Source organism: Diabrotica virgifera, chromosome 6 (genome assembly GCF_917563875.1).
Source record: "Diabrotica virgifera virgifera chromosome 6, PGI_DIABVI_V3a".
Lineage (NCBI taxonomy): Eukaryota > Metazoa > Arthropoda > Insecta > Coleoptera > Chrysomelidae > Diabrotica > Diabrotica virgifera.
In genome coordinates, this window is record NC_065448.1 from 21,185,464 (window position 1) to 21,209,187 (window position 23,724).

Sequence of the window (23,724 nt, forward strand, 5' to 3'; positions counted from 1 at the left end):
CAGTTTTATTCCTTGATGACGTGTCACATCAGAGCTCTGATTGAATTCCATAATCCATTTGGTTCATTTGTAAGGCACTCACTAATACGCTAAATAAATCATCGTCGATAATACTGAGCAGATTGAATTATCTGAGCGGTATAAAACGATAGCAAAAAAAGCCGGTAAAATGCGGCCTTTTTACGAATAGCGGGAGCGTCGATAGATTAGAGATGATTCTCGTTAGGAAGCTTTTGACGATCTGCCCCGGCGAGGGGTTCAAATGCGAGTCTCAACAATAACCTGGAGTTTCCAGAAAGGTTACATAAATACTACTTGAATTTTAAGTAATCAGTAGTACAGGGGCGTAACTAATTATTTTAGTGAGCCGTGTATAATATATTTATTGTACACACAGATTAATGTGAGACTGTGAGACTACAAAATAAGGGTTTAATTTGTGATTGAACACTTAATAATCACTTGAGTACTTACATATTCAAACCTGTCTTGGCTCAACTGCGACAGCAGATGCAAAAAGCCGAGCAAAGAAAGCCAGGAACACCAGAGAAGCACCTCGTCGATGTACTGGACATTGATAATGCCGAAAACGAAGATAAACTTGTAAAAGACGAAGTTCCAAAACTTATCTCTGAGCTGCTGTTGTTCTGAGACCCTCAGTTCCCCGAAGACCAGTTTTTGAACGGCCCTACCCAATAGGATGAACCAACAAATGGCCATGTTGATCATCGTCTGCAAAGAAACAAAAATATGTTAATAAAAATTTTAATAAATATAAATATGTAGAATAATGATACCAATAGTTTAGCACGTCTTCAAGCGAGCTTGTTTATATTAAGAATGGAATGAAACCAGAACAAAAATACCTTTTTCGACGGTACAAAATAAAATAATGAAGTCTCTTTATTATTAGGTCTGGATCCGCGTACCAAAAAAAGTTGATTAATAGCAAGCTGAAAATTTGTTAATTGCTTAACGGTGTCTAGTTGGATAAACTTTGATGTATGGGAACACTGGAACAGGGCAAGTTTTAATTGTGGAACATGTTAAAAATTTGGAACGTCAGACTACGAAAACGTCCCATGGACTTTGTCGGACAGAACTTCCATTTAATTTGTTGCTCTTTCATTAAACTCTCATGCAAAAATCAGACTGCTATTTATCACTGTTCCAGTGTTCCCATATATCAAAGTTTGTCCGACTAGACACCCTTAAGCTATTAACAAATTTTCAGCTTGCTATTAATCAACTTTTTTTGGTACGCGGGATCCAGACCTACATAATATATAGATAATAACTGTACTTAAGTAAAATATTTGTAATACATAATATCAGGTGTTTAGTCTAGGCGCCAAATAGAGGTCACCGTGTCATTTTCAATTCTGATGGACAAACTCAACGGTTTCTTATGGATTTTTGGCTGCTGATTACGAATTTCGAGGGGGGATTTCGATCCGAGTGGTCAAAAAATTGTTATAAACAATTTAATATTTTAACTATTTAGAATGGGAAATAAGCCACAATATTATTAAAAAATGATTTTTATTAACGTTTCGACGCCCAAATCGGGTGCCGTTGTCAAAATACAAAATACTATTAATATAAACAAAAATGTTGTTGCTTAGTAAAAAAATTCTTCTAATAATTTATTTAATTTGACTCATTTATATCGGCAATTCAGATACATATGATACATTTTAAAGTAGAAGACTTTAAAATGATATTGCCAATATTTATGAGTTGCGTTCCTGGGACGACTTTACTGAAAGATAGTTCATTCGATTACATGAAATCAACCCCAACTCAAGAATATCAATTTCATGTAATCGAATGAACTATCTTTCAGTAAAGTCGTCCCAGGAACGCAACTCATAAATATTGGCAATATCATTTTAAAGTCTTCTACTTTAAAATGTATCATATGTATCTGAATTGCCGATATAAATGAGTCAAATTAAATAAATTATTAGAAGAATTTTTTTACTAAGCAACAACATTTTTGTTTATATTAATAGTATTTTGTATTTTGACAACGGCACCCGATTTGGGCGTCGAAACGTTAATAAAAATCATTTTTTAATAATATTGTGGCTTATTTCCCATTCTAAATAGTTAAAATTGTAAAAATGCCACAAGAAAATAGCTTCAGAACAAAATTTAATATTTATAAACTAAAAGAAATAGAAAAAAATATTTCAAATAAAATTTGTTCCTTAATAAAAAATGAAGAAATAACCGTTTACTAAACTTAAATCTGATAATCAGAACTCAAGATATTGTCAAATTAGTGCACAATGCAAATTGCAAATTGCAAAATAAGTATTTTTCGAAGCTTTATCGATCGTAACTCGGCTTCTACGCATACAAATGAGCCTTATAAGGTGTCCTTTTAAAGCTTAATTAAGAGGCTTCCAAACAAAGTTTGTTAAATTATTTGATCTTCATTTGTTTTAAAGTTATACCCGTTTGAAGTTATAATTTTCTCAAAAAAATTGTATATTAATTTGTTTATAAAGGTTTCAAGCAAACTTGAGCTATAAACATTTATACTTTAATTAACAATAATGATAAAACAACTCAAAAGGAATAATTTGAGCTTACGAAAATGTTCGTAAGTTTATTTTTGGCTAAGATGTCGATATTTTAATGGCGCGCTATGAGGCGCAAGATTGGCTTACAATCAAGTAAGTATGTATTCTTCGACGCTTTATCGATCGTAACTCGGCTTCTACGCAAGCAAATGAGCCAATATGTGATATCCATATAAAAATGGAACGAGTTCTTTTGCAGCATCATCATTGCATATAAAACGAGCATTTATGATGTGGCGGCATACACACAATTGACGGGCCTTGATGATGCTGTAAAAGAACTAGATCCACTTTATATGGATATAATATAGACAATTAGACTCTGAAGCCTCAAAAAGTTTTAGTTTTACTGCCTACAAGAACAGACTTGTACCACCATGTAACTGTTAAAATAAGAAAAAGAACTTATGCAGATATAAAAAAACTGATATTCCCTGTATTTCCTACGCAGATTTGCAGATGCATGAAAAAAAAATGTTTTTAAAAATAGTATTAATAAATAATATCAACTTACTTTTTAGTTATACTTCTGAAATATTAGTTTTTAATGTTTTTTTCTCATTTAGTGCAAAAAATAGAAGACAAAGTAAATAGAATGAAATGTGATACGAGGTACATTATGATGATTTAATTATAAGAATTATATGATAAAATTTTATTAGGATCTTCAAAAATGAAAAATGAAGATAACGTATGTATACATAGAAATTATAATTTGCATCGAGAAGTTAGCGCGTGAACCTTTACGCGGTGAGCCGATCTTGCGCCTCATAGCGCGCGCCATTAAAATATCGACATCTTGGCCAAAAATAAACTTATGAACATTTTCGTAACGTCAAATTGTTCCTTTTGAGTTTTTCTATCATTATTGTTCATTAAAGTATAAACGTTTATAGCTCAAATTTGCTTGAAACCCTTATAAACAAATGAATGTACAATATTTTTAAGAAAATTGTAACTTCAAACGAGTATAACTTTAAAACAAATGAAGATCAAGTAATTTAGCAAACTTTGTTTGGAAGCCTGTTAATTAAGCTTTAAAACGACACCTTATAAGACTCATTTGCATGCGCAGAAGCTGAGTTAGATCGATAAAGCTTCGAAAAATACTTATTTTGCAATTTGCATTATGCACTAATTTTACAATATCTTGAGTTCTAATTGTTAGATTTACGTTTAGTAAACGGTGTTTTCTTGGTTTTTTATTAAGGAATAAATTTTATTTAAAACATTTTTTTCAACTCTTATAGTTTATGAGCCAGAGCCTTATAAACAATTTATAAACAATTAAATTGTTTATAACAATTTTTTGACCACTCGGATCGAAATCCCCCTCAAAATTCGTAATCAGCAGCCAAAAATCCATAAGAAACCGTTGAGTTTGTCCATCAGAATTGAATATGACACGGTGACCCCTCTGGCGCCTAGACTAATTGAATGTTTTTATGTATCGAATAAATTAAAAATTACCAAATTAATAAACCAAATTAATTCGTCTAGACTTTGTCTTTCGATTGAGGTTATTTTTAACCATTTATGTCCTATTAATTGAGGGGTGTTGATGGAATGGACTTGGTACATCCTGTTCAAACAAAAGAGGCCGTAATTATATTAATCTTTATTAATTAAATCCTTATTCATGGAAAACACATCCATTAAAAAAATATTACATCAAAGAACTAGCTTGGTAAAAAAACGGAATAATCTTAAATACACTGCTAGACAGAGAGGGAAAGATCATCACGCAAACAGAAAAAAATTACGCAGATGAAATGAATATATCGAGAAATTATTTTAAGAATAGAGACAATAAAATCCCTAAATAAATGAGGAAATTACTAAAGCATAGTCCAAGAGCTGTGAGACATTTTTGAGTAGGTATTTTAAGCAAGCTGAAAATTTTTCAGGTGACTCTTCCATAATAGCCTAATACAAAAATGCCGGTCTGGCTGGAAGGTAGCGGTTATTTTCCCCAAAAATCCCCCCCAAAGTTAAAAAAGGGTAAAAATTGTTATTACAAAAAATATCATTGACGTGACTTTAAAGTAAATTTAAATATTCAAATATTAGGAAAATAAACAAGCCAGGCGATTTGAGGGCGATTTTAGCTCTGCAAGATACTTGCATGGGCGTCCCAGGATTATTTTCAGGGGATGCATATGAACTTCAGAAGATTTTATCTGAATATGTACATATTATCAACAAGTATAAAATATACAACTATACATGCATAGCTATGTATATTCCTTCTGGACAGGGAGGTACAATTGTTATTTTGACAGGGTATTTTTTAATATTAAAAATAAATATTCTAAAAAAGGCAGGTTTTTTGGTGAAATTTTCCAACTGCCATGTGATCAAACAAATTACGCGTTCATATAAATGAAAAGCGCTATAGGTAAGCAGCAGTGTGAGAAAGAGCGTATACCGATAGCTGTTTGCGTCCTCTGTTCTAGCGAAGTGAGTCCGTTCGCTCGAGAAAAATCACGTGACCTGGCGATACCCATGTTGTTGTGCCTCGAAACGTTAGAGTAATTATTATATATTATAGTTTTTTAAGTAACTTTTCCTGAGGAAAATAATACGTACTATACAACAGATTTTGCAAATATGATAGGAAAAGACAAATTTATTATTATAAATATATAGGTAAGTATAAAACTATAAACTAAATAAATTCTGTGTCCGAATCTTGTACTTCTTCTTCAAACTCCTCATCTGAGCTTGAATATTCATTCTTTTCTTCTTCGTCAGACTCCCCTCGAGACTCAGATTCTTCTTCTACATGAACTGTAGATAGTTGTAATATGCATTTAGAATTTATTAAAAATTAATTAGTGATTAATTAATTGAGTTGCTACGTATTCTCTGTCATTTTATACGGAGTAGAAGCCTGCACAACCACGGACGCATCTGAAGAAAGACTTGCCATTGTTGAGATGTGGTGTTATCGAATAATGTAAAAAAAAACATGGACACAACACGTATTAAACAGAGAAACATTAAGAAAGATGAAAATGACAAAAGAAATACTCAACACTATGAAGGAAAAAAATGAGCTACTTTGGTCATATACTAAGAAATAAAAAACCTGATGTGATTGGTTATATAAGGAAAAGTATTAAGTATTGGTTTTAAAAGTAAGAATACGTAGCAACTCAATTAATTAATCACTAATAATCTTTTAATTAACTCTAAATACATATTATAACTATTTACAGATTAGGTAGAAGAGGAATCTGAGTCTTGAGAGGAGTCTGACAAAGAAAAAGAGAATGAATATTTAAGCTCAGATGAGGAGTTTGAAGAAGAAGTGCAAGACACAGAATTAATTTAGTTTATAGTTTTATATACTTTTCTACCTATATATTTATAATAATACATTTGTTTTTTTTTCTATCATATTTGCAAAATCTACAGTGATGAGCGCGCTAATAACCGGCAAAACAGCTCAAAAGATGGAAAACATAATACATCTCGAAACAAAAAGAGATGAAACTCTTTTTGTTTCGCAATGTGTTATGTTTTCAATCTTTTGAGCTATTTTGCCGGTTATTAGCTTGCTCATCACTGTATTTTATAGTACGTATTATTTTCCTTTAATTAAGAAAAAGTTACAACAACGTGGTTATCGCCAGGTCACGTGATTTTTCTCGAGCGAACGGACTCGCTCAGTTAGAACAGAGGACGCAAACAGCTATCGGTATACGCTCTTTCTCACACTGGTGCTTACCTATAGCGCTTTTCATTTATATGCACGCGTAATTTGTTTGATCACATGGCAGTTGGAAAATTTAACCAAAAAAAAACCTTTCTTTTTTAGAACATTTATTTTTAATATTAAAAATACCCTGTCAAAATAACAATTGCACCTCCCTGTCGGGAAGGAGTGTACATAGCTATGCATGTATAGTTGTATATTTTATACTCGTTAATAGTATGTACAGATTCAGATGAAATCTTGTGAAGTTCAGATGCATCCCCTGAAAATAATCCTGGGACGCCCATGCAAGTATCTTGCAGAGTTAAAATCGCCCTCAAATCGCCTGGTCTGTTTATTTTCTTTATATTTGAATATTTAAATTTACTTTAAAGTCACGTCAATGGTATTTTTTGTAATAACAATTTTTGCCCTTTTTTTTAACTTTGGGGGGGATTTTTGGGGAAAATAACCGCTACCCTCCAGCCAGACCGGCATTTTTGCATTAGGCTATCATGGAAAAGTCACCTGAAAAATTTTCAGGTTGCCTAAAACACCTACTCAAAAATGTCTCACAGCTCTTATACTAATAGGTTATTTGGACAATAAGAACTGTGACCCCTAATAAATTTCATGGCCCAGACTAAATACCAAGCCAGTTATTAAAGTTAAACTATGACAAAAATATTTTGTAGATAGGCGACTTCAATAATCACCACGAACAGTGGAAATACAGGAAGAATGACTTCATAGTCCAAGTAATGAAGCTTAAAACAGTACAAAATCTCGCAATTTTTACAGAATGGATCTATTTGCTTAAAAAAGTAGTGGATAGTCCAAATCTATATGATGACGAAAGGCGCTTTTACCATGGGGGCGGTTTCCACCCCATCTCGTGGATGTAAATTTTTTATTATATTTTGACCACAAAAGTTGGTAAAAACATTCATTCTAAGCAAAAAACGTTCTATACATTTTTTTGATAAAATTAATAGTTTTCGATTTATTCGTTATCGAAAGTGTTAGTTTTATATCGAAAAAATCAATGTTTTTAATAAATTTTCTGCTAGTAACTCCAAAAGTTTTCGTTTTATCAAAACAACTTTACTTAACAAAAATGTACCTTTTGAAAAAATAAACAAAACCGTTTTTTTTTAAATTTTCTTTAAGACCAATAGTAATCGAACTATCTTTATTATATTTTAACTCTTCTTCTTCAAATGCTAAATATTGTAGTTTCAAAGTCAAAAGACGGGAAAACTATGCATTTTTCGAGGATAACTTGTTCAAACTAATTTAAAGTATTTAAAAATATCTATCTCCAGAAATAAAAAAAAGTATCTAGCTAAAAAATTAAGAAAAGAATGTTGGTCCGTTTTTTTTCCAGCGGAAAAGTGATCGGAAGCAACCCCCTAATCACCATCCTAATTAAAATTAGTATTTACCTTATTTGGTCTTCTTTATTTATGTATTATTAATAGGTTCTAGAAGTTTGACCCGCTTAAAGTGATTAGTTTTGAAAAAAGGGGGTTAAAAGCGAATAACGAATTTTTGTAGTTTGGAAAAAATGGCCTTTTCTTCAGAATAGAAAGATTAGCGTCACCGATACGAGAAAATGTTTAAATATGAAATTGTAGCTTATTTAATTTCCAAGAACTTGATTTACAAAATTTTTTTGTAAGGTGGGAATTGAGTGAGCTATTGACAATTAAACTTGTAATAACATGCAAAAACCACCTTTACCAACCCTTTCACCTCTAAAAAGAGGTGACAAAAAAGTCACCTCTTTTTGCGACTAAGGATTTTAAAAAGATTTAATATTAATAGACCTATAGATCTTGTAAAAACCTACAAAAATTTTTTACCAAACTTTCTATGCTGCATCAGTTATAAATAATAACTATATAGGTACTATTTGTTAAACAAATATATTTTTAAATAGTTCTTTATGAGCGATGTTAAGTCACAATGGCGACCTCTCGTGGATTTCGGTGGAACTAAAATTGAGGTCTTTTTTCTTTTTATTGTCCTGCTATAATGGGGGTTTATAATGTCAAATCGTTGTCAGTATTTTCGAAAATCAATATAATTAATAAATTTTAATACAAAAGATTTAATCAGAAGCTTACAAACCTTTTATCAAAAGTGTTCTTATTTGTATGTTGTGTTGCAGAATATTTGGAGTAAATTTAGGGGGAACACGTTCTTTTTGATTCTACTGATGCTGGTAGATTAGTCGATGGGACTACTAAATTTTTCAATTTATTGATTTTCGAAAATACTGACAACGATTTGACATTAAAAACCCCCATTATAGCAGGGCAACAAAAAGAAAAAAAGGCCTCAATTTTAGTTCCGCCGAAATCCACGAGAGGTCGTCATTGTGATTTAACATCGCCAATTGTGAAATTTTGATTTTTTGCCTTTTTTTACTATTTTATATATTTGCAGTAAATTTGTATAGATATTCTTGTATGAAAGGGCACCACATTCAGGTCTTCAGGCTTAGCTCTTGTTTATTCTGTAGCTGAATAATGAGCACCGTTATGGATCAACAGTGCTCACGTTCAAAAGATTGATGTCCAGCTAAATAACACCATGAGAATGATCACTGGAGTAATCAAATTCACACCAACCTATTGGCAACTACACCTTCGCGGACTCAATATGCTAACCACAAAGAATATAGAAAAATATTTAACAACAGCGCTGTTGATTCATAATCATATAGAAAATGCAACCAAAAGCGACTGCATTTTTATTCCCACGGAGCTCGTGGGAGTAAAAAATAATGTTAACAAACAATGGAAAAACTGAAATGCAAAATCAAATTGTGCTAACTTAATCTACGAATATAATTAATTTCGATAATGGAACGTTAACACATTTTGTGAAAGCACTTTACACAGAGAGTCCATGTAATGTTTACAATTTCCATTATAGGCGTGGATCCCGCGTACCAAAAAAAGTTTATTAATAACAAGCTGAAAATTTGTTAATAGCTTAACGGTGTCTAGTCGGACAAACTTTGATGTACGGAAACACTGGAACAGGGGAATTTTAAGGTACTAATACAGTTTAGAAGACCAAAAATAAGCATTTTTCAAGATTTTTTTTTGTCAGAACCTCTCTTAAAAATGAACATAAAACCAGGGTTGGCAAAAACCACGGTTTTTTCCAAAAAACCAAAAAGAGTTTTTCTTGGTTTAAACCAAGTTTATTATGTGTAAACCAGGTTTATTTGATACAAAGTATAATAAGTCTAAATATTTTAAAAATGAATAAATTATTTTATAAATTAGACAACTTTTATTTTTATTTACACACACAAAAAGTTAATATAACAAAAAAATCATCTTCAAACGTAATAATATTTAAAATAACTAAGTAAGTCTTCATTTGCGGCAGCTCTATTAAAAAATTTAAATATATAAACACCAGTTGGGAGGCTCAATAAAAAACCAGGTTTTTTTTCTTAAAAAAATAAGTTGGTTTAAACCTTGGTTTAAAGCAAGGTTTTAAGCACGTTGGTTTAAACCTGCGAAACCTGCATAAAACTTTTTACATATTAATATCTAACTCTTAGAGAATACGAAATAGCTATTTGTATAACAAGGGAGGAAAGTGCTACTTTTCCTCCCGAGAATGAAGTTTACTGCCCGACGCGTAGCGGAGGGTAGTAATCATTCAAGGGAGGAAAAGGCACTTTACTCCCATGTTATACATATGGTTTTTCCACCTTCTTCAAATAACAAGTCATTTTTTCATTTTTACTTAATTTATTTATGTAACTAACCAACAAAATTTATTAGAACTAAAACTAGCAAGTAGGTACAATATAACTGTCAACTGTCAAATATAAGTCAAATTATTAATGTAAACATTGTTAAATCAAAATAACAATTTACTGTTTTTTACCATTCTGCAAAATACAGGGTGTTTTATAAATAAACGTTAAAATGTATAGATACTTACGCAATAGAAAATGGTATTGTACAGGGCGTCAATAAGTTATATTTCATGAATGAAATACCATGACGTCACTTTTACTTTTCCTCCCTAGGGAGGAAAAGTACAACTTTGCTCCCTACAATCAGGTCCGGAAAAATATACTTTCGGTAGAGGTAGGTGGAAAAATATATTTATTTTCATTTATGTACGTACACAAATATTGTAGGGGGCGTCAAAGTCGAGGCCTCAAAACAAAGTAGTTCCGATGGCGGACAGTTAATCTCAGGATTGGGATCTTTGAAGCAAAAAAATCGTACGGCATTTGAAAAAGAAAGGTTTCTTACGTGACAGTTTACCACATTTAGTGAAAAATTCCGCAAAAAAAGATTTTACGGAAATTTGAAAAAATTTTGTGAAAAAATCGCCCGTTTTTCTTCAGTTTTTCATGGTTAAAAAATATTTATTTTTTATTTTTTGGTCAATTTGTGGTAAATTGTCACGTAAGAAACAAATTTCACCTTTCAAATACAGTACGATTTTTTTGTTTCAGATATCCCAATCCTGAGATTAACTGTCCGCCATCATTTTTCGAGGCCTCGACTTTATTACACGAGGACTGCGTCCTCTACAATATTAGCGTACGTGCATAACTGAAAAAAGATATATTTTTTGTACTCTCTAAGAGTTAGATATTAATATATAAAAAGTTTTATGTTCATTTTTAATAAAGGTTCTGAGAAAAATATTCTTGAAAATTATTATTTTTGGTCTTCTAAAGTGTACTAGTACCATAATTGTGGAACAGGTTAAAAATTTGGAACGTCAGTCTACGAAAACGTTCCATGTATTTTGTTGGACAGAACTTCCAATTGATTTGTTACCATTTTATTAAACTCTCATACAAAAATCAGACTAGTGTTTATCGCAAACTGGGCATTTTAATCATACACGAAGAACATCTCAAATGACAGAAATCCTGTTGTAGCCCGATCAAAGAACAATCTGACCCCAAAAAAAATAAAGGAAAGATGAAAATTTGAGAATAGGCAGTTGAAATTGTCTATTATTATACAGAGAGAGTCTGTAATTTGGAATAAATTCAATATCTCAAATACTAATTGTTTTTTTCAAAAATACTCAGACCCGTCGATTAGTATTTCAAATTGTCCTTTTTGACATACAATAATAATGTATACAGGTTGTCCCAATTTAGAGATATGACGTCATCGTTGATTTTCTTAAATGGCAACACTGTCATTTTGATATCTATTTTGATAGGGTGTGTAAAGCTGTACAATACACAACTGCAAAATATCAAACTTTTATTCTCTACCATTTACAAGATAATAGAAAATAACCAAGTTATGTCTGTAATTTGGAATAAATTCAATAATTAAAATACTAATCGTTTTTTTGAAAAATGCTCAGACCCGTCGATTAGTATTTCAAATTGTCATTTCTGACATACAATAATAATGTATACAGGGTATCCCAATTTAGAGATATGACGTCATCGTTGATTTTCTTAAATGGCAACACTGTCATTTTGATAGCTATTTTGATAGGGTGTGTAAAGTTATACACACCTGCAAAATTTAAAATTTTTATTCCCTACCATTTACAAGATAATAAAAATAACAAAGTTATGAAAAACAAGTAATCTAATAATAATTGAATTTAATTATTTCAATTAAGCAAATACAGTAGAACCCCGTAAATCCGAACCCCGCGAATCCGAACTTTCGGCAAATCCGAACTAACGGAAAGTGAAAAAAATTTAAAAATTCAAGACAAAAACTTAAAAAACATGTTTATTATACAGAGTAAAGCCAGAAAATTGGACAATGTAGGATAACTAGGACTTTGACATTTAAAATTTCTTAAAACTAAATATTATACTTTAAATATATAGGTTTATAAAGTGTTTATAAAGGTTAAACACAAACTTACTTTGGTTCTCTCGTAGTCAACTTGAGTCCAAAAATATTGTCCACACTCTTGCGAGAACGTTTGGCTACTCAAAATCACAATGAAAGCTTTGAACTACTAGTTAAGGCTAACTTTCGGATAATCCGAACTTTTCGGAATCCGAACAGGCTGTCCCCCCAATTAGTTCGGATTTGCGGGGTTCTACTGTATTCATAACGTTGCCCATTGACAATAATTGAGGGAAGCATTATGAGTATTTGCTTAATTGAAATAATTAAATTCAATTATTATTTCATTACTTGTTTTTCATAACTTTGTTATTTTTTATTATCTTGTAAATAAATGGCAAGGAATAAAAATCTGAAATTTTGCAGTTGTGTATAACTTTACACACCCTATCAAAATAGCTATCAAAATGACAGTGTTGCCATTTAAGAAAATCAACGATGACGTCATATCTCTAAATTGGGACACTCTGTACACATTATTATTGTATGTCAAAAATGACAATTTGAAATACTAATCGACGGGTTTAAGCATTTTTCAAAAAAACAATTACATAGTATTTTAATTATTGAATTTATTACAAATTACAGACATAACTTTGTTATTTTCTATTATCTGGTAAATGGTAAAAAATAAAAATTTGATATTTTGCAGTTGTGTATAACTTTACACATCCTATCAAAATATCTATCAAAATGAGTGTTGCCATTTAAAAAAATCAACGTTGACGCCATATCTCTAAATTGGGACACCCTGTATACATTATTATTGTATGTTAAAAAGGACAATTTGAAATATTAATCGACGTGTCTGAGCATTTTTCAAAAAAAAAAACAATGAGTATTTAAGATATTGAATTTATTCCAAATTACAGACTCTCTCTGTATAAGAAAAAGTTTACAATTCTACATCCCCTCCATTTTACAAAAATGGAGGGGAATGCTCCCCTCTTGAAGGTAAAAAATAAATTCAAAATAAGACCGGAATTGGATAAAATGACTAATTCTAAACAACTTTTGTTCTATAGAGTTTTTTTACAAAGTCAATACTTTTCGAGTTATTTGCGAGTGAATATGTTCATGTTTAACAAAATAAAACATGTTTTTGAACGGTTTTTCGGAGATAACTAAAAAAGTCAGTATTTTAGCGAAAAAAATATTCTTAGCAAAAATATAGCTCGAAAAAAATGGTGTATACATGAAGTCTGTAGACCCAGTAGAAGCAGAGTTGCAGCTAATGAAAATTAGGTTATTCTTCCTCAAATTCCAAATCGAATATTTCAATGTGAAATAACCCAAATACGAAGCACTTTTCGGGGAAAATTCATTTTAACTTTTTTAAGTGTTTACAAAAGGTTTATTTCTGTTTAAAAAAAACTTTTAACATTAAAAGTAAGTGAGTCAGGCTTAAAATATTGTTGGTCCCTTTTATTTTTTGATAAAAAAATCACGAAAATCACCCCCTAATTAGCATTACAAATAAAATTTATCATTACCACTTCACAAGTTACTTTGCTTAGGTATTATTTATATGATCTGTAAGTTTCATCGGTTCAAAGTGCTTCTTTTTGAAAAAGATGTAGTTAAAATGGCTTGAGCGAGTAACTAATCACGAGTTTAGGCAAATTTGGAACAGCCCAGCATAACCAATTTTTGTCTAACAAGAAAACAAAAAATCAAAAATATTCAGAAAAGCAAAAGGTACAATTTATTACTCTTTGAGATTTTTGGTATCCCATCCGGATTATTAAATTATCCGGATTATCGAAATTACCTCCAAAAGGCCAGTATACACATTAAAGTGCAACGAACGTTTTACAATTTTATGTTTTCTCTTGTACAGTAGTGAAAAGTGTCTAGAGGTGAAATTGATCAAAACATTTTTTTATGTTTAAACACTGTATTGTAATTAATTTATAATAGCAACATGTGTACAGTAAAAATATCAGACACTATTAAGGCTTTTAAAAAAATTTGTAAAATATTTTTGAACTGCGGTAGAGGTTCGATTTTCGCAGCTAAGTTCTTAATTTATTTTAAAAGAATCAGATATTTTTGCTAGATACAAATCCGGATTATTGACGGTCCGGATTTTTGACGTCCGGATTATCGACGTTCTACTGTACTAATAATTTTTAAGTTAATTACATAGACAATTCTGATTTTTTTCCAAGTAAAAGAAAATGTTTTATTTTAAACCCCATTTTTTTCCAAACTGAGCACTTTAAACGAATGAAACTTATAGATAATATAAACAATATGCACATAAATAAACTAACTTGTGAAGCGGTAACGATTAATTTTATTTCAGAAGCTAATTAGGGGGTGATTTTCGCCATTTTTTTATCAAAAAATAAAAGGGACCAACAATATTTTGAGCGTAACTTTTAATATTAGAAGTTTTAAAAAAAAACAAAAATAAACCTTTTTTTAAACACTTTCAAAAAGTTGTAATGAATTTCCCAGAAAAGTGCTCCGTTTTTTGCTTATTTCACATTGAAATATCCGATTTAGAATTTGACGAAGAAGAACCTACTTTTCATTAGCTGCAACTTCAGACTAGAACTGCAGACTAGTCTGCTTCTAGTTGCAACTGCAACTAGAAGCAGACTTCTACTGCGTTGCAGACCTCACGCATTCGCCATTTTTTTCAGTTTTTTATAAGCTATATTTTTATTATATATTTATATATATTATATTATACTATATTACAGGGGTGGTCAAACTGTGGCTCGCGAGCCACATGTGGCTAGTGATGTGAGTTGTAAAATTACATAACTTACGTTACATAAATTACACGTAACTTACGGTAATATTACATGATACCCGTAACTTAATGTAATTTATGTAATTTTTGGAATTTACGTAATTTATGAAATTTAACGTAACTTATGATAAATTTACATAAATTACCGTAATTTATGTAATTACTGGTAAAATTACATATATTATGGCAACTTATGCGCGCGCAATTGTCGTAAGTGCGGTGCGCCGGTGCCGGCGCGCGCGAACCAGTGGGTGCTATTACGCTCGTCGCTCGTTAGTCGTTCCTTAGTCTGAGTCAGGCAGGTTATGTTTACATTTCTGTTATTGTATGTGTAATGTGTATGTATAAGTTAGTTTTCGACTGTTCTTTCTCTATTCATTCACGCAGCGTTGGTTACTTTACATTTATTTATAAGGAAGCACAGAAACTATAAGGTAAGAAATATATTATTTCTACAAACAGCAAAACACGTGCCGGTGATGTCCATAGCAACCTTAGATTGGGAAACACAGGGGCGGGCCTATCGCATATCGACTGTACGTTAAATCTAACGCGCGTCATTTTATATGTGGCTACAGTACTTAATTCTGAATTCGGTTTACCAAGTTTTATTCGATTTTTTAGATTAGTTTACTGTACAATAACTATAAGAATGATAGGAGCAACGGGGTACTTGTGCATGTAGCATGTGTAATTGAATTACACTGACATAACTTACTAAATAAAAAATTTTGATAACGTTGAGGGCAAAATAATGTAGTTGTCCGATCCAGTATTCTGCTTATTCGAATTTCATTAAATTGTTACACAGATTCAATTTTAATCTTTCTTCTATTTAAGGATGCCTAACAATTTTTTATGCCCTCGTGCCCATCAAATACTTTGAAAAATAATGTTTTTTCCCTTCTTAATGTTTAAGTCTACCTGAATATTTTTTTTAGGTCATAAAACATGGTGAAACGTAAGACAGATATCTGGCTTTATTTTGAAGTGTTACCTGCGGGTTCTTCTAATCAAAAGACCATAAATGTGAGGTGTAAATTTTGCAAGAGTGTACATGCAAAAAATGCTACAAGAATGAAATCTCATCTTCAACAATGCACTTATGTGCCGCATATGATAAAACTTAAATTCAATATTTTAACTCCAAAGTCAAAGGGGAATCACTCTAAATTTCCATTTGAAACATCCATGAAAAAGATCACATCGGCAAAATTGGATAACGATAACACTGATGCTGCTTGTACATCATCAACGGTTTCCACAGCATCAACATCTGCTTCTGATAACATTCATGTGGAAACACCTGTTTGCACAAAAATCAACAGAATACAATCATTTTGTGATCGAATGACACACGAACAAAATAACGAATTGAATATTTTGCTTGCTAGAGCTATTTACACCAGTTCAGCACCACATTCAATTACCGAGAATGAAGATTGGAAATTGTTTTTTAAAAAAATTAGACCTTCATACACCTTACCATCGAGATATATGTTATCAAATCGTCTCCTGACCGAAGAGTACGAGCGAGTTGAAGTTCAAGTTAATGATAAAATTAAGCAAGCTGACAATTTATCATTGCAATGCGATGGTTGGTCCAACTTGCGAAATGAAAGTGTAATTAATTTCATTGTTACAACACCCGAACCGTTATTTGTCAAATCAGTACTAACAAAAGCAGAGAAGCATACCGCAGAATATATAACAAAATTAATGGTTGAAGTTCTGGAGGAGTATGGACCTAAAAAATTTTTCGCTATTGTGACTGATAACGCAAAGAATATGAGGAAGGCTGTGAGACAATGTGAAGAGATGTATCCCCATCTTGTATCATACGGCTGTTTAGCGCACACATTACATTTATTGTGCAGCGATATTTTGAAATTATCTTCAATAGAGACACATTTGTCACATATTATACATATCGTTAAAACTATTAACCAGTGTCAAGTACTGAGAGCTCAATTCACAGAAATAAGAAATGAGATGAAGTGTGGAGTGTCTCTTAGCCTACCTGTAAAAACAAGATGGGGTTCACATGTAAAATGTCTTCAAGATCTGACTAAATGCAAGTCCGTCCTACAACGTCTAGCAATATCTCCAGATAAAACAATTCAAGATAGAATACGCAGCGCAAAAGCAAATTTACTTGATGAAGGATTCTGGATAAATTCTAGCGCTCTTGTTGAATTGCTTAAGCCAATTACTGAAGCAATAACACGTCTTGAAGGAGATTCTTCGTCAATTCATTTGGTTTGTGAAACTTTCGCGAAAATCGGTAGTAACATATCTACTCATTTAGAATGCGTGAAACTAACGGATTGCGAAAAAACAGAAGCGATGGATAAATTTATATCAAGGAAGGAATACGCCCTTCAACCGATCCATTTTGCCGCAGACTTACTAAACCCTCGGTCTGTTGGTGCAAATTTATCATCAGCCGAAAGGATTGAAGCGATGAAATACATTACTACTATGTCAACCACGACCACGATAGAGATTGGTGATGAAGGAGTGTCAAAGATTACTGAGGATTTAGGAAACTATTTAGCTAAAACAGACTTTTTTGGCGAAACATTTTTATGGAACATACTCGATAATGTCTCTTTGGTTACATGGTGGAAAGGATTTTGTGGACATTCATGCCTCTCCAAAGTTGCAGTCAGGATATTGACAATGCCGTGCACTTCTGCGGCAACAGAGAGAAGCTTTAGCTCCCAGAGCAGCATTCATACGAAGAGAAGAAATCGCCTAACAACTCAAAGGGCAGCAAATTTAAATTATATACAATATAATTCAAAATTGCTGAAACGTTCACGACAACATCACATACAAAGTCAATATCCTATAGAAGAGACTGTACAGAACAACGTTTCGATAGAAGGTAGAAACTTACAGAAGGAGATAGAAGTAATTGAAAACCATATTTCCGAAGAGGAAGAATTAGACGAGGTAATTTTAAATTTAGGCATTTTTTAGATATGTGATATGTGCATGTGATATATGCAGTTTGCTTCTTTTCCGATTTTCCAATGCATTCCACCGTTTTCGAATAAAAAATTATAAATCTTATGTTTTCAGACAATATCATCATGGCATTCAAATACAACAGGAAATGGAAATTCCGACGATGATTTTAATTTTGCTGACTTTGCAATGACCGATGATGAAATTGATCAAAGAATGGAAACTAGGGAACAGAGACCAGCACGCATTTTGAGACAAAGCAAAGTGAACATTTTAGAAAACGTCTTAATGAAATCGGTAAATTAGTGTAAACACATACATATTTATTGTTTATATTCCAAAATTATCAATTTCAGGGTAAAGGCACAGAACAACCCCAAAAAAAAACGGAAGTCGAGAAGGATACTTCAGATGCCGAAAACAAGGTAGTTAGATCTGTATATATTATATTATAAACCCATTATTTTTACTCTCTATGTTTACACTTTCCTATTTAATTTCAGGATGCAGTTCTGGATTTGCCGGAGATAAAAAAAATTACACAAGGCTCATTGGAAGAGCAAACAATTGAAACTTCGACGTTTTATAACAAGAAGGTCTCCAGTTGTCTGCGAAAAAGGAAGTTGTGATTTATAAAAGCCGCTTAAAACAAAACTAAAGAACCTATGTTTTCATTTCTTTATTATTTGTATGTATTTCTTATCCACTTTTCTTTATTTCATAAGTATGTAGTTACTTTGTGTTTATTATATTCAATATGAATGCAAACAATTGATTTTTTAATACAATGAACATAAATTACATAAGTTACATAAATTACATCTGGTTTGTAATTTTTGGGTAATTTTACACGTGTAACTTACAATTTCTGAAATTACACGTAATTTCACATCGCTACATGTGGCTCTTTGAAGGATTATTTGTGGCTCTTAATAAATGTAGCTGAATTACTTTTAATTTTTGTTGTTCTGAAGCTAATTTAATTTTTGTGTTTCAAAATGTCTTAAATTAGTGACAAGAAATGTAAAATACTAAGTGTGGACTTTGACAAGGAGACCTCTTATCACCGTTGCTAGTCAATTTGTCCTTAGAATATGTAATAAGTAAAATATCATCTGATTTAACAGGGGGATTTGCGAATCGCTGATTAAAACTATTGTTTGCGTTTGCTGATGATTTAGGTGCAGTCGCTCATTCTACAAGAGACGTGAGAGAGGTGTTTTCACAACTCGAGGAAGAAACAGGTAGTCCGGGCCTTCGAATAAATGAAGAGAAGACGAAATACATGCTAGTAACCAAAAATCTAAGACCAAGAGTTAGGCAGAACATAACTATGTATCAATAACCACAACTTCGAAGAAGTAAAAGAGTTATAAATATCTAGGGGCGGTAATCGCAGATGACAACCGCATATAAAAAGAGGTCTCCGCAAGGATAGCTGCGGAGAATAAAGCATTATACTCCCTATCATCATTATTAAGATCTAAGTTACTAAAAAGACAATCTAAATTAAGACTGTACAAGCCAATTATTCGCCCAATGGTTACACATGGAAGTGAAACATGGATTCAACATCAGCGGGAAATAAATAAGCTGCAGGTTTTTGAAAGGAAAGTTCTCAGAATCATATTGAAAAGCCCCCAAAGAGATGAATTGACAGGAGAGTGGAGAAAGCTCCGCAAAGCTGAAATGGTGACTGTGGATGGTACTGAAAACATTGTTAGACATATAAAAGCTAAGATAAGATGGGCAGGTTGTGTGGTAAGATTAGAGGAAGACAGAGTGTTAAAGACAGTGTTTTTTGAGAGACGGTAGAAGATCAGTAGGACGTCCCAGAAAAAAATGGAAGGATGATGAATAATCGAAGTATTCTGAAATAGTAAAGGCTGCTTGTAGAATTATTTGCATATTTGAAATAACAATGTGAACCATTTTATTCACTTTAAAATTCGTGAAATCCAAAAACTGAGAGAAAAATTGAATAACTTTTTTACACTTTTTAAATAATTGTTTAATTGCGGCTCGCGAAAAATTTGAAATTTAGAAAAATGGCTCAGACTATCATGGAGCTTGGCCACCCCTGCTATATTATATATTATTAAATACTTACTTTTTGAGTTACCTTCAAAAAACCGTCCAAAAACATGTTTTTTTTTTGTTAAAAATGAACATATTAACTAGCAAATAACTCGAAAAGTATTGACTTTGTAAAAAAACTCTATAGAACAAAAGTTGCTTAGAATTAGTCATTATATCCAATTCCGGACTTATTTTGAACGTATTTTTTCACCCCCGAGAGAATTTTTTTCGCCCTTTATTTTCTATTTTTTGTAAAATGGAGGGTATGTAGAATTGTAAATTTTTTCTTATACAATAATAGACAATTTCAACTACCTATTCAAAAATTTTCATCCATTCTTTATTTTTTTGGAGGTTTTCGTAAAATTTTGTGTTCCTTAATCGGGCTATTGGTTAGTAATAGCAGTCTGATTTTTGCATGAGAGTTTAGTGAAAGGGTAATAAATTAATTGGATGTTGTGTCCGATAAAATACATGGGACGTTTTCGTAATCTGACGTTCCAAATGTTTAAACTGTTCCACAATTAAAACTTCCCCTGTTTCAGTGTTCCCGTACATCAAAGTTTGTCCGACTAGACATCGTTAAGCTATTAACAAATTGTCACTAATTGTCATTAATCAACTTTTTTTGGTACGCGGGATACAGGCCTATTATGCGCATCAAAAATTAAATACACCAGAGCTAAATTTTCCTCTTTTACAACTCATTATAATACATATTTATTTTGAGTAGTATGTGCTATATTTCAACAATGATATCCTTATCAGTCTAATGTATTATGTATACATATTTTATACATATACGCTCAAAAGGCTTATCGCATTAAACGATATTGTTATGCATACATAAATAATGAACTGTTTTAACAAAATATCCTGATACTAAATTTAAAAAAAAAACATGAATTGTCCCAACTTCCTTTTAAAAGAGAAAGAACACGACTTGCTAGATTAAATGTTAAAGTTTCTTTTGTTTTGAGATATTAAAAAAGAATGAGATGCAGCAAAATATGTACAACCCTTATTAGTTACCAGATGTGATATTTGTTTTTAAACTTGCATAATACTTCTTTATCCATATTGTTTAAAAAGTGCGTGTGCCGGTCTATGACTGTGCGGAGTGTAGGGTGAACAAGCTCCAAACCGACTAGGACCCCGCATTGGAGCATATGATACGAGGTATGTGCAGGAAAGATATCATTAGTGACTCTTAAGTTGTGCTCACAACGAGGCGCCGACCCTCGCTCCCTGGTATCCCTCGTACTGCTCGTACCATATTATCGATCGCCAGATGCATTATTTTAAAGGCGAGCGTTCACCAAAATGAAGAGTAGGATACGATGCGATGGTCTCCGTAGTGAACGCACCATTAGCGATATTTCACATTATAAGAATTTCGGGACATCTTGGATATTAAAGCACCCTAATATTTCTGTGTAGATATTGGCATTGAATCCGGCCCGGTCCGACCGTCACATGTAATACCGTTGCCGTATCCTCTATTTTTTCATACTATCACGTTACAATTTTTTGTGATATTATATTTGTGTGTGAAATGTATCATTTTTGTGTATTTTGGATATGTTCTAATATGTTATGTATATATAGGTTTTTACTTGATTATTTTAAATCATTGTGACGTTTAACTTGCTAGAAACCTTGTAATATTGTGTACCTAATGTGTTAAAAGTAAGTAGTTTTAAAACACCAATTAAGTAAAGTTTATTATGTTGTTGTTTTCACCAATTTTGAAAAAATGTGAAAACATTGAATTGTCCACGTCCGTCTGTCCGTCCGTTCGTCTGTTTGCAAACTCAACTCCTCCGTCATTATACCAGGTAGAATGACAAATGAGGTGTCAAATGAAAGCTTATCCAAGGATGGTACTAAAGGTGAGAAATTTAACCTAGGCTGTCTGTCCGTCTGTCTGTCCGACCGCGTATATGATTCCTTCGTCACTGTACCAGATATAATGACAAATGAGGTGTCAAATGAAAGCTTATAATCCAAGAATGGTACTAAAGATGAGAAGTTTGACATAGGCTGTCTGTCCGCCTGTCCGTCCGACCTGGTATAGTGACGGAGGAGTTATATTCGCGGACAGACAGACAGACAACCTAGGTCTAATTTCTCACCTTACTACTATCCTTGGATTATAAACTTTCAGTTGACACCTCATTTGTCATTCTATCTGGTATAGCGACGGATTAGTTATAATCGCGGTCGGACGGACAGACGGACAGACAGCCTATGTCAAATTTCTCACCTTTAGTACGATCCTTGTATTATAAGCTTTCATTTGACACCTCATTTGTCATTCTACCTGCTATAGTAATGGATGAGTTATATTCGTGGTTGGACGAACAGGCGGATAGACAGCCTGTCAAATTTCTCACCTTTAGTACCATCCTTGTATTATAAGCTTTCATTTGACACCTTATTTGTCATTCTACCTGGTATAGTGACGAAGGAGTTATATTCGCGGTCGGACGGACAGGCGGACAGACAACCTATGTCAAATTTCTCACCTTCAGTACCATCCTTGGATTATAAGCTTTCATTTGACACCTCATTTGTCATTCTACCTGGTATAGTAACGGAGGAGTTATATTCTCGGTCAGACAGACAACCTAGGTCTAATTTCTTACCTTTAGTACTATCCTTGGATTATAAGCTTTAATTTGACACCTCATTTGTCATTATACTTAGTATAATGACGGAGAAGTAAATGTTATTATTCTATTATTCTTGTAGGTACATTGATTGAAATTATGAAAGAAATATATAGAAAACAGCATGGCAACACTGTGATGCACAAACATAAAAATTCAACCACATTCAGCTGTGCCGGCTGTGCGTTACATAGGGTGCTTTAAAATCCAAGATGTCCGAATTTCGACCCGTGCGATGGTTGAAATCTACATAGTGGCTCGAGCAATCATGTGGAATCTTTCTAACTTCGCCGCTTGAAACATTCGCTGAAGGGAGAAATATTCCATATGATTGCTCGAGCCACTATGTAGATTTTAACCATCGCACGGTCGAAATTCTTATAATGTGAAACCTCGCTTAGGGTGTGCTCACTACGGAGACCGAAGAATGGTATCCTAGCCATAGTATCCTACTCTTCATATTCGTGAATTCTGGCATTCAAAATAATGCATTTATTTTACATAGCGATCGATAATATAGTTTCGATTGCCAGGTAAAATAAAGACATTATTTTAAATGCGAGAATTCATGAATATGAAGAGTAGGATACTATGCACTAGGCCCTAGGCTAGGATAGCATCCTTTGGTCTCCGTAGTGAGCACACGCTTAGGGTGCGTTCACTACGGAGACCAAAGGATGGTATCCTAGCCTAGAGCATGGTATCGTACTCTTCATATTCGTGAATTCTTGCATTTAAAATAATGCATTTATTTTACATAGCGATCAATAATATAGTTTAGATCGCCAGGTAAAATAAATACATTATTTTAAATGCGAGAATTCACGAATATGAAGAGTACGATACCATGCTCTAGGCTAGGATACCATCCTTTGGTCTCCGTAGTGAACGCACCCTTATTATACCATGAAGGGACCCATTTACGTTGAGATCGGATCGATACATGTATCGCGACAAGTTGCGATACACGTTATAGTCTAAGATCCGAATAGGAGGTCGAAATGTACCCATCTGCTTGCCGGATGAAACATTTTTTGAAGTTATACTTCTTTACCGG

At 32.6% G+C, this 23,724-nt stretch overlaps 1 protein-coding gene across 1 annotated transcript in view; it reads right to left on the reverse strand.

Moving 5' to 3' along the window:
- Positions 1–23,724, reverse strand: part of LOC114331575 (E3 ubiquitin-protein ligase AMFR) — a 141,930-nt gene that overhangs the window by 57,149 nt on the left and 61,057 nt on the right. The window contains exon 2 of the mRNA XM_028281180.2: positions 475–732. Coding sequence (XP_028136981.1) covers positions 475–732 — 258 coding nt within the window. The remainder of the gene's footprint in view (positions 1–474; positions 733–23,724) is intronic.